We start from the raw sequence: 12637 nt of genomic DNA, 5'->3' as shown, positions 1-12637 counted from the left end.
TAAAGTCCTCGCCTTGCACATGCCAGGATCCCACATGAGTGCCAGTTCTAATCCCAGTTGCTCTACTTCCCATCCAGCTCCCTGCTTGTGGCCTGGGAAAGCAGTCGAGCATGGCCCAAAGCCTTGGGACCCCGAACCCATGTGGGAGACCTGGAGGAAATTCTTTGCATCTGGCTTTGGATCAGCACAGTTCCAGCTGTTGCTGCAGCCACTTGAGGAGTAATTAAAATAAAAACAAAAAGAAGAATAAAGAGAACTGAAAGTCACAGTAATAGGACAGTACCGCGAAAATCCCCAAATAATCCACAAAGCAAAGAAGTCTTAAGAGAAATCTGTTTTCATTTTTGTTTTAAAGAATCCTTCACTGATTTGAAATAACCCTTCCGTGGGCAGGCAGTCTTTTTACCTACACTCCTCAGTAGGTAAGATCCAAGGTGGCCAGAATTTATAGAGTCAGGTCCTCCAGCAGAGACCCTAGAGACCCTTTCCTTCATAGGTTTCTCCTTTGTATTTCCTTTGTCGGGTCCTTTCTGTGGACCCGAGGAGGAGCTCACTGGACAGAGTTTTTTTTGTTTTTTTTTTTTTTAAAGATTTATTCCACTTTTATTACAAAGTCAGACATACTGAGAGGAGGAGAGACAGAGAGGAAGTGGAGCTACCGGGACTAGAACCGGCGGCCACATGGGACCAAGGCGAGGACCCCAGCCACCAGGCCACGCCGCCGAGCCCTGGACAGAGTTTTATTCTCCAACTATGTCCCTTCACCCATGCAGTCACCTACGTAAGCAGCAGCCAGGACCAACACCCTCTCTCCCAGCGCTAGCTCAAAACACCTTTGCTAAGACTCTTGCCGGAAAGACTTGATCTAGGCTTCCACAAAGAAAAGCCTTCACACTCCCGGTATTACTTCAGACACCTGATGACTTCCAATTTCTACAGGGACCTCTAGATGGACTCCCCTGATGAATACCCTGCTGCTGTTGCCCCTCTCGGCCCGTTTTCAGCATGAAGAAGACAGAGTGGTCATTGCCCCTTTTCCCTAACAGGAGTTACACTCCATTCTTCAGAGAGGGAATGTGAGCAGTCAGATGGGCTAAAAAGGCACTGAGGGTCTCTAGTCCCTGGTAAAGTTCCCTTTAAAATATGCAATCTTCTCCTCATTTCTGGGGAGACAGAACATAACCTACCAATTCCCATCTTTCAGACTTTTTGTCCTAACAAAAGCAAGGAGACAGAGCCCACACTAATCCCATCTCTGCGTTACTGTCACACAACCCGGCCTGAGTTTTAGCTTGTCATCAAAATGGGAGGAGGAAGTCACCAACCCACCCTTCTGATGTCCTTTTGTTCTGGACAAAGTGCTACAACACTGCTGCCCACTGTGAATGAGTTTTTTTTTTTCCTCTCTGCCCTTTGTACCCCTCCCCGAGATGTTGCACAAAAGATACAACTTCCAGGGCCCGGTGCAGTAGCCTAGTGGCTAAAGTCCTTGCTTTGCATGTGCCAGGCCCCATATGATCACCAGTTCATGTTCCAGATGCTCCACTTTCCATCCAGCTCCCTGCTTGAGTCCTGGGAAAGCAGTCAAGAACAGCCTAAAGCCTTGGGACCCTGCACCCACATAGGAGACCAGGAAGAAGCTCTTAGCTCCTGGCATTAGATCACCTCAACTCTAACTGTTGCAGCCACTTAGGGAGTGAACCAACAAACAGAAGATCTTTCTCTCTGTCTCTCCTTCTCTCTGTAAATATGACTTTACAATAAAAATAAATAAATCTTGAAAAAAAAGAATGAAAAAGAAAAACCACTTCCACCATTTCCTCAGGTCTTCCTTCCTTGGAGTCCCCTCTTATCACTATGGCAGGGGACTTCTCTCTCACTTTCTTAAAAAAGACCTAAAAGACAGATCAGATGGAACCCAACAAAAGCAGAAAAAAAGAAATGATAACAAAACAATTAAAACAGAAATCAATTAAAAGGAACCAGAAAAGAGGGCAGCATGGTGGTTCAACAGGCAAGCCTCTACCTCCCGTTCCCAATTTTGAGACATCTACTTAGTCGCAGCTGCTCCGTTCCCATCCAGCTCCCTGCTTAGGGACTGGGAAAGCAGTGGAGAAAAGCCCAAGTTCTTGGGCCCCCTGCATCCATATGGGAGAACCAGAAGAAACTCCTGGTTCCTAGCCTCAGACAGGCCAAGTTCCAGCCATCACAGACATCACAGCAAACAGAAGCGCCCAAGCTTGTTTGCTCACTTGCTCTCTGTAAATCTGCATTTCAAATTAAAATAATAAATCTTAAAAAAAAAATACAACCATAAAAAAAATAGGAAAAATGAAATAAAAGCTATCTTTGAAAAAAAACAACTAATTTGTTAACTTCTAATAAGACTAATCAAAATCAAAAGAGAAAAATTATAAGACACATTTGAAGGGCTGTAACTGTGGCATAGAATGTTAAGCCCCTGCCTGCAGTGACAATATCCGATATGGGCACTGGTTCATGTCCCAACCATTCCACTTCAGATCCAGCTCCCAGCTAACGCATCAGGGAAAGCAAGGGGAGATGGCCCGAGTGCCTGGGTCCCAACACCCACACTGCAAACCAGGAGGAACCTGCTAGACACCTGAGGAGAAAACCAGCAGACATAAGATCTCTCTCTGCCTCTCCCTCTCTGTAACTCCAGCTTTCCCAATAAATGAATAAAATCTTCTTTTAAAAAAAGATATATTTCAGCAAATTTCTAATTAAGTTAGCATTTATTATTTATCATTTCAGCTGAAGAAAATTAAAAAGTTCTAGAGAACTTTTGGCATAACATAAAAGCATTTAATATCATGGAACCATATATTTCACCTGGTAAGCCTCATTTATATTTTAGAAAATATTTAAATTATTTTAATTAATCTTATTTAAATCCATGGGGGGGGAGTCTATCTGCAGTACTCAGAAAAGGAGTTTAAAGCATGGGCGCTGGTTAATGTCCTTGCTGCTCCATTTCCCTTCCAGCTCCCTGCTTGTGGCCTGGGAAAGCAAAGGAGGATGTCCCAAAGTCTTGGACTCTGCATCCACATAGGAGACCCAGAAGAGGCTTCTGGCTCCTGGCTCTGGATTTCCTCAGCTCCAGCCATTGTAGCTACTTAGGAAGTGAACCAGTGCACAAAAGAGCTTTCTCAATCACCTTCCTTCTCTGTTAATCTGCATTTCCAATAAAAATAAATGGAAGAGAAGAGAGGAGAGGAGAGGAGAGGAGAGGAGAGGAGAGGAGAGGAGAAGAGAAGAGAAGAGAAGAGAAGAGGAAGAGGAAGAAGAAGACGAGAAGGAGGAGGAGGAGGACAAGGATGAGAAGGAAGGAGAGAGGGAGGGGGGAGGAAGGTAGGAAGAGAACAAAACAAAACCAAGGAGTTTCAAGGTTTTCAAAGCACCAAATCAGAAGATCAGATACCTGGTTGCTTGCCCCATACCCAGCTCTCCAGGATTGACTTAGCCCGATAAGCTGGTGCAGGAGTTTCTTCTTCTTCCTTTTTCTCTTTGTCATTTAGATCTTCTTTCTTTGTTCCACTTTGCGAATCAACACCGTCATCTGTAAAATTAAAAAATTATTTCAAGTCTGTAGCAGTTTTTCAAAATGCAATAGGTAGTAGTTAGTCTCTATGTAAATTTTTCTCACAGAAATAGAAGATCTAACACGTCATTAATAAAAAATACAAGAACCATAATTGTTATCAGATGCTGTGCCATTTATTTAGCAATGAATGTCTCCTCTACAGAAACCAGTATGTCATTCGCATTCTTTAAAGCACGGCTCTTCCAAAATGTATCCTGCCCATTTACTATCAGATTTTGCAGCTAAGAAACTAAGTCTTTGATATTTACTTACTTGAATTTCATGCTAATTATTTTCATCCAATGATTCCCAATTGCTTATCCAAGGAAGAAGAGAGTATGGAAAGTGTAATTCCAAAACCATTTTGTAAAGTCGAGCATTTTGTAAATGTTCTACTCCACTGACAACCACAATCACTGCAGACAGGGTCACTATCACTGACAAGAGTGTTAAGCCAGGAGTGCTGGAACACACACCAGTAATGCCATTAGGCCTTTGACAAGTTTATGCTTCCATCAAGAACAACTGTCAGGAACCTCTCTCTTCACATACAGAGAAAACCTTAACCTTACAGTGTGAACACATATTCCAACCGAAGTATTTCTAGGTGATTCTCCAAACTTTGTAATTAGAAATGTATTGTAAACCCTGTGAAAGAGATTACACACACTCCAATTACAAACAATGGATATTCTAAAAATCTGTAAGACTTCAGATGCCTAATGTGTGGCTTGTCACATACGCAATTCTCCAAATCACACTGACACTACTAGGCGCTCAACAATTCAAATTTTAACCCTACCTGGAATTAGTAGGCAGTGGACAGGACCACTCAGTATCACATGACTGTTCCTCTTCAAAAGGTCTCCTGGTTACCAGCAACTGACTTTAACTACCAAGAGAGCACTCAGTAATTTGCTACAGTGATTCACTACTTATCAATATCTATTATTATAAAGGATATTGAAGGAGCTGGCTCTGTGGTGCAGTAAATTCAGCCATAGCTTGTGACACCAACATCCAATAACAGAGAAATAATTTGAGTTCCCTGCTAATGTGTCTAGGAAAGCAGCAGAAGGTGTACCAAGTACTTGGGCCCTGCTACCCAACTGTGAGACCAGGATGGAGTTCTTGGTTCCTGGCTCCTGGTTTCAGCTTGGCCAAGACCCAGCAATTGTAACACTCAACTTCCTTTGTTTCCCCACTACTTTGTCACTCTACCTTTCGAATAAATGAGTCTTGGGGAAAGGGGTGAGTGGATATTACAAAAGATACAATTGAACAGCAGTTAAAGAAGTACATGGGACAAGGTCCAGCAAAGTCCCAAGTATGGAAGTTTCTCTCCAGGGAGATGTGGTGCACCACCCTCCCAACATAGGCATCATTTCACCAACTAAGGGCCCTCCACATCCACTTCCAGCTTTTATGGAGGTCCCACCGCAAAAGCACAGTTGATTAAATCACCAAACATTGCTGAGTGGCTTGGTCTCACACAAAAACCTTATGATTAAATCACTGGCTGTTGGTGAGTGGCTCTTTCTCCCCAGTTGCCATGAGGTCTGAACTAGCCATTTGGGATTATCTTCTAGTGAGTTGTCTGGGTTCTGTCAGGTACCTGGTAGTTTGCTGATGGCACACAGAAGTCCGGTTATCTCTTGTTGGTTTTAGACATATTAAGTATGTCTTTGGCCCTGGTTTATGACACAGGGCTCCCGAGTCTCCATGATGTCCCAAGTAGTGCATGGTAGGAGCATCGTTCCTTACACTTGATTGTGACCTTTTTTGGGTGAATGTGTTTTGTATACTAATGAAGTGACTAGTGACTGGAAGTTCCTGGATGATTTCTGGAGTGTAGTGAAGGTGACCAAAGTGTAATTGGAGAGTTGGGACTTTAAGGGCATACGCAAGCTCATATTTAGAAAATATAAGAGGGGCCAGCGGCGTGGCCTAAGAGGCTAAAATCCTTGCCTTAAATGTGCCGGGATCCCATATGGGCGCCAGTTCTAACTCTAGCATCCCCGCTTCCCATCCAGCTTCCGGCTTGTGGCCTGGGAAAGCAGTCGAGGACAGCCCAAAACCTTGGGAAACCGCACCCACATTGCAGACCTGGAACAAGCTCCAGGCTCCTGGCTTCGGATGAGTGAATCATTGGACGGAAGATCTTCCTGTCTATCTCTCCTCTCTGTATATCTAACTGCACTAACAATAAAAATAAATCTTTAAAAAAAAAAGAAAATATAAGATAAAAACAATGAAATACCATGTGCTTACTAAAGTGGCAAATATTAGAAAGCTAGAGTATATGATTCATAGCAATTTTTTTCTTCATTTTCTCTTCTGCTTTTGCTCAGATGCACCTCCAGTGCCTAGACCAGTGTGTGCCTGCTAAATGGTGCTCAGTAATCCATTCTATGACTGAAGCTCACAAAGCGTTGGTAGAAATAGAAGAGTCCAGTAGCTGAATGGCCTTTCATACCTCATCGGCACCAGCACAGGCTGGTCAGGAAATGTAGTATGTTTGAATACTGATACTTCGTTGTGGTTGTAAGTTGATGGATTTACATGAGGCTGATTCATTAAAAACAAACTCCATCTATTTCATTGTGGAATTATAATGATAAAATTTATGCATTTGCAGCATTTCACTCCCAGCAAATTATATAGTTTGGGAGTTGTCATTTTTTAGATACGTGTATTCACTTCAATGTCAAGAGCATGTGCCTCAGTGCAACCATGTGTAGTCATACAGCTTTCTGGAAATGTCAGAGAGAGAATCTACCATATTGGAAGACAAGAAGGTAGTGCCAGGTTCTTTGGTGGAAGTCAAATTTAGTGTATTAGTCCAAAAGTGAAGCGAATGTCCAAGACTTTGGGAGACACAGAACACGTACAGAGGAGAACCTTCAATCCCACTGAACTGGTGGGTAGCACAGCCAGCAGCAGGGAAGTACCAGTGCCAACCGGTGCCCTCTGCGCCTGGTGGCCTTCTCGTAGTGATGCTGTAGTAGATAAAAACTCATCAGCTGCAGGACACAGCACCTGGTGGGCTAGCCAGGCACAAACTCACTCACTCCCGGTAGACAGGAATTTGGAAGGGTTTGGTTTATGCCACAGAGAAAGAACGTACTCCCAAATTACATAACCTGCTGGAAGTGAGGTGCTGCAAATCCCTTGCTAAGGACTAAACTTTAGCAATATAATTCTACACCAAAATGTATCAAGTTGATTTATCATGAACCAGTAGTCAAATAATACTCTACCAATACACCTTCTAAGCAACATAAACTTACCTAAAACAAAGGCAAATGTTAAAGGAAAAGTGCATTTTATCCTAGAGGTAAAAAGAAGGAAACTTGTATCTACTAAAATCTATCTAAATTTGGGTTTCAAAGACAATATAAATCAGTTGGTATCTAAAAAGATTAAGTGTCAAAAATGGCTTCAGCCAGACAGGAAATGGTCAGCTTGAACTCACATACACCTTACTAGGTAGGACACAAAGATTAGTTACTCCTCACTAAGGTATCGAAGATTTCTCTGCACACCCCTCCTAAAACTGTTCTGTGCCTCAAACGTTAACATATGCCTTGTTAGGGTTATAAGTCTGTTAGGGCTATCCTAAAATTTGCTAAGTTCAGTAAAAATCATGCTTTAATACTGTAAGCTGCTAAACATAAAAATGAAAATAGACACGAGACAGCTGAATGTACCCTATAGCTATTTTAATGTGTACAGCAGCCGGTTGTGTATAATCTAAAACCGAAAGGTCAATGAAGTAGTCACAGGATGTGGTTAAGAACCTGTATTTTCTCAATACCATGTCAATTAACTCCATGATGTTATAATTTGTTGTTGATGTTGTGTTGTGGCATTACACTGGAGGGGATGAAATTATGCCAGCTATAATTTCAGACCAGGGATGGTCTCCCAATGAAACTGTTGAGTTTATCTGGACAATAGGACACTGGACTCTATGCATGGTCCATGCCCACAATGAAGGAACTATGACTGGATATGAACTGTACTACTGCAACGATGTGGAGGAATCCACCATGGGGGGAGGCTTTGGGGAGGGGTTAGGGGAAACCCAGAGCCTATCAAACTGTGTCATAAAATGAAATGCAACCCACACAGAATGATATGGGGATCAGCTATGTAAGCGCATTAAAGAATCAGCAGGCCAAGCCAGGAGGACCACAAAACCAGCCACAATTACTGATCCTCTCCCTTCTACAATACCCCAGCATGAAACTGATGCATCCAGAAACCCAAACATGCATACTGTAGACGGAAGGGCATCAAGGGAAACCTTCTAACATGTCTGAAAGAGCAGCAAGAGGAATTCCTAGGAACCAGCGAGTGTGTGCAAATCTACGTCGTCACCTTGTCCCATGAAACTCTATGATGGCAGGAGGCAGTGGAGGCCAGCAAATCCTAATGACCAGAGACTCATTCAAGGAGGCAGGAGTGCTATCATTTGCGTGTGTGATCTCAGTATGTATGTTCACTCCCTAAATGGCCTCACTAGCTGAAACTGAGCTTATCTGAAGCCAGGAGCCAGGAGCTTTTTCCAGGTCTCCCGTGCAGTTGCAGGGTCCCAAGGACTGGGCCATCACCCACTGCTTTCCTAGGCCATAAGCAGGGAGCTGGAAGAGAATTGGAGCAGCTGAGACACGAACCATATGGGATCCCTTTGCTTGAAGGATTAGCTTATGGATCTATTGCATGGCCCTGCTCTTGCTATTTTCTCAGCACTGCGACACAACAGTGATTTCTATATTGTGTTAGGTAAGGTAATATAGATAATCCAGATATGAATGAAACTATCAAGGAAGATGTGTGTGTGTAGGTTATATGCAAATACCATGTCATTTTATACATGGAAATTGAACATCTTTGAGTTTTTGGTCTTCATGAGGATATCTGGGGGAGCTACTACAGCATGGATACCAAGGAATGACTTCTGTTCAAGCTTTAGAGACCATATGGCGTTTGTTGTAACTGCAGGACCCTGGAGTTTCTATGTCAAAACAGCCACTGATAAAATAAAGAAGTGGGCATGGCTGGGTGCCAGTAAAATTTATGGATCACAAAGGTGACGTTCACATATTAGCATGTCATAAGCTGATATATTGTTTTTGTTTGTTGCTTTTTTAAATAATTTTTCAATCCTTTAAAAATGCGGGGTTCTTTATTCACTTTCAAGTCTGGGTTGTGGGCTAGCTCAGGCCTCTGCCTGTGCACTCCCCGTCTACCCAACCGCCGCCCCACCCTGTGTTGTAGGTCCAGCATTTACAGCCCACCTCTTAGATGAGCTGTGTGTTCCTGGCTGGAGCATACTCTGAGCTGCAGTTTCTATCTTGGTAATATGGGGATAACAAAGCCTGCCTTCTGACAAGTCCATTCGTACAGATTTAAAGCCTTCATTTCAGCCCACCCACAGCATCCTCTTTTAGAAAATGAGTCTTTTCTCTGGCACTTTTCTTTTTCTTTTTTTAAGATTTATTTATTTTTATTGGAATGTCAGATATACAGAGAAAGGAGGAGAGACAGAGAGGAAGATCTTCCCCAAGTGAGCCGCAACGGCCGTGCTGCGCCAATCCGAAGCCAGGAGCCAGGAACTTCCTCCAGGTCTCCCACGCGGGTGCAGGGTCCCAAGGCTTTGGGCCGTCCTCGACTGTTTTCCCAGGCCACAGGCAGGGAGCTGGATGGGAAGTGGAGCTGCTGGGATTAGAACCAGCATCTATATGGGATCCCAGCACATTTAATGCGAGGATTTTAGCCACTGGGCCATGCCGCCAGGCCCTCCTCTGGCACTTTTCAACTTGTTCTGTTTACAATCGTTAGCAGTTAGGCTGTGGTGTATTCGGATACGGCTTCCTTTGGCTTTCTCTTGTTCAGAATTTGCTCAGCTTCTGCAGTCTGTAGATTTATGTCTTCTGCCTGTCTTGAGGCGTTTCTGTTTCAGACACTTCTCTTCACCCTGGATCCTTTCCTGTTCCTATCTCTGATGATGCTGGAATTAGGCTGTTTTATTTGTTATATTCCACAGTACCCTAGGTTGTTTTCAGGTTTTAATCTCTTTATCCTTGTTGTTCGGTTCACTGCTGTTTTCTCTGCTGTCTCCACTCTGTAGAGTTCAGTCAGTCATTATTTTAAACTGTCGTATTTTCCTGTTCTAAAATTTCCATTTGGTTCCTCTTCAATAACTTTTATTATTTTTTGTTGTGACTTCCTGTTTATCATTTATTTCAACATTTCCACTTGATTGTACAGGTTTGTAATAGGTACTTTAAAATCTTTTCCAGAAAATTCCTATTTTGATATTATCTCATTTGTAGCTATTGTCTTTTGTTCTGGATGGTTTTGTATTGTTGCCTAGACATTTTAAAACCCAGCAGATCTTTAGTTGGACCTGGCAGAGGGCTGCCTGTTGGCGCCATTCTCAGCCTTTATAGTGGTACATTGCTTAGGCCTGTCTCCCAGCACACTGCGTCTGTTCAATGGAGGAAACCCAGTAGTCGCCCAACAGCTGAATGAGCTCACATTCCTGCCTTCTTTCCTCTCAGCAATCCTCCTGGCTTTGGCTCTGTCCTCCCTTCGCCCCTGTGTCTCCTGCTTTGGGTCCCCTGGCCAGAAACTGCTTTTTGCCAGAGGTAAGAGTCCAGAGAAAGGGCCCGGCGGCGTGGCCTAGCGGCTAAAGTCCTCGCCTTGAAAGCCCCGGGATCCCATATGGGCGCCGGTTCTAATCCCGGCAGCTCCACTTCCCATCCAGCTCCCTGCTTGTGGCCTGGGAAAGCAGTTGAGGACGGCCCAATGCTTTGGGACACTGCACCCGCGTGGGAGACCCGGAAGAGGTTCCAGGTTCCCGGCTTCGGATCGGCGCGCATCGGCCCGTTGCGGCTCACTTGGGGAGTGAATCATCGGACGGAAGATCTTCCTCTCTGTCTCTCCTCTGTATATATCTGGCTGTAATAAAATGAATAAATCTTTTAAAAAAATAAAAAAAAAAAAAAAAAAAAAGAGTCCAGAGAAAAAGAAGCCCAAAGCCTTAGGACCCTGCACCTGTGTGGGAGACCTGGAGGAAGTTTCTGGCTCCTGCCTTCAGAACAGTGTAGCACTGGCCGTTGCAGTCACTTGGGAAGTAAATCATCAGACGAAAGATCTTCCTCTCTGTCTCTCCTCCTTTCTCTGTATATCTGACATTCCAATAAAAATAAATGAATCTTTAAAAAAAAAGAAATGATAGCATAAGACACATGTATCTGTGCATTAAGAAAGAGGATTGGATACATACATGCACGCAAACGATCTTTAAAAAGTTTGCAGGAAAGGGAAAATCCCAGCCACATGGCTGGGAGAATCCACAACAGGTCAGGCTTAATGCTGACCTTAATAGCTCCCCGTCCACCGCTGCCAAGTGGTGGGTGAATCCTGGGCTTTTGGACGGCCAGTGCAACAGCAGAGCCAGCCTCCACCTGCTGGCCACCCAAAGGTCAGCTCTGCAGTCTGGGATGTGTAGAATTACTAACTAGGGACATCCATGGATAAGGTCACAGCATGTGTAGGTGAGCCAAGAATTCAGAGGGGCATACAATGACAGGGCCACTGTACTTGCACGTAAGAGAGGGGACTGAGACCTGCTGGTTTGGAGGGAAGAGACTGGAAGATTTGTGTGAGTCAGACTGATGTACCAGCCTACAAGGGAGTCTTGAGTTGGTCTTGTTAGCATGGAACATGGCTGACCACCACACACACTCCAGCACACACACAAGGTATGGCTGGGGGCCTGTCTGGCAGGACTAGATTCCAGTACCTGACTGAATATCGAACAGGGACAGGTCACATTAGGCAGGGCCATTACACTAACCACCACGCAAGAGAACCCTGTCCGGGGTTAGATTCTATGCGGGATATGTGGGCCAAACCCTATGGAAATACAAGTCTCATTGATTAGCTCAAGATTTGGGACGATGATAGGGTGAGCTAGGTGTGACTATGGAACCTACCAACACTCACAGGTACAGGCTCCAAGAATAGTCTGGGCAAGTCCAGGCTGCAGCACCCAAATGTGCATCTTAAAACAGGGTGTGAGGCGGGCTGCGCCACAACATTCACCAGCTCATACTAGGCCAAGATGGAGGGGCAGGCTAACCTGGGCAAGGGGCTAGCACCTGCTAGAATGAGTAGATCTGGGTTTGGGAGTGAGTCAGTGGGAGAACTTGGGAAATTCTTCTAGTGGGTCATAGCTCCCACTGGGGAGCACATGGTCCAGGCCTGGGAGTCGGGCAGGCTGGGCAAGGTAGTAGCTCCAACTGTTGGCAAATGTGTGGGTTGGTTTTGGAAGAGTGTGGACCAGGCAGGGTCAAGCAAAACTTAGCTCATCGGCAAGTGCAGAAAGCAGACTGGAGCACAGTTACTTTGGTCCAGGCTGTCACACCTACAGGCTTGCATGAGCCAGGGACAGGAGCAGACCCAGCAGGGCCAGGATGCAGCACCCATCAGCAAGACTTGGGACTAGGGGCAGGCCGGGTCAGGCCAGGCTACAGTATCCAAACGCAAAGGCCCATGGACCCACCAGTATGTACGAGATCTGGCACTTGGAGAGGTTCTGATGTAGGAGCTTTAGGATCTCCTCTGTCGGGACACAGTCACTGCAGGTAAGTGCAAGAACCAAGAAAGGGAGCAGCCCAGACCAGGCCAGGGAATGGTACCCATGGGCATACACCTGATTCAACTTGGGGGTGAACCATGCTGAGCCAGTTCATATCCCCCGCTGGCAAATCAGCCAAAATCCAGCAATTGCTGCCATTTGGAGAGTGAACTAGCAGCTAGAAGATCTTTGTGTAGGGCCCGGCACGACAGCGTAATGGTTAAGGTCCTTGCCATGCATGCCCAGGATCCCATATGGGTGCCGGTTCTATTCCCAGCAGCTCCACTTCCCATCCAGCTCCCTGTTTGCGGCCTGGGAAAGCAGTCAAGAACAACCCAAAGCCTTGGGACCCTGCACCCTTGTGGGAGACCTGGAGAAAG

General features: G+C 45.0%; 1 protein-coding gene across 2 annotated transcripts in view; it reads right to left on the bottom strand.

Moving 5' to 3' along the window:
- The window catches only part of HERC2 (HECT and RLD domain containing E3 ubiquitin protein ligase 2), a 189026-nt gene that overhangs the window by 146140 nt on the left and 30249 nt on the right, over nt 1-12637 (bottom strand). For both annotated transcript variants that reach the window (XM_058666516.1, XM_058666517.1), the window contains exon 4: nt 3443-3580. In XM_058666516.1, coding sequence (XP_058522499.1) covers nt 3443-3580 — 138 coding nt within the window. The remainder of the gene's footprint in view (nt 1-3442; nt 3581-12637) is intronic.

Source organism: Ochotona princeps, chromosome 6 (assembly GCF_030435755.1).
Source record: "Ochotona princeps isolate mOchPri1 chromosome 6, mOchPri1.hap1, whole genome shotgun sequence".
Taxonomy (NCBI): domain Eukaryota; kingdom Metazoa; phylum Chordata; class Mammalia; order Lagomorpha; family Ochotonidae; genus Ochotona; species Ochotona princeps.
This window is presented reverse-complemented; position numbering and strand designations above follow the sequence as displayed.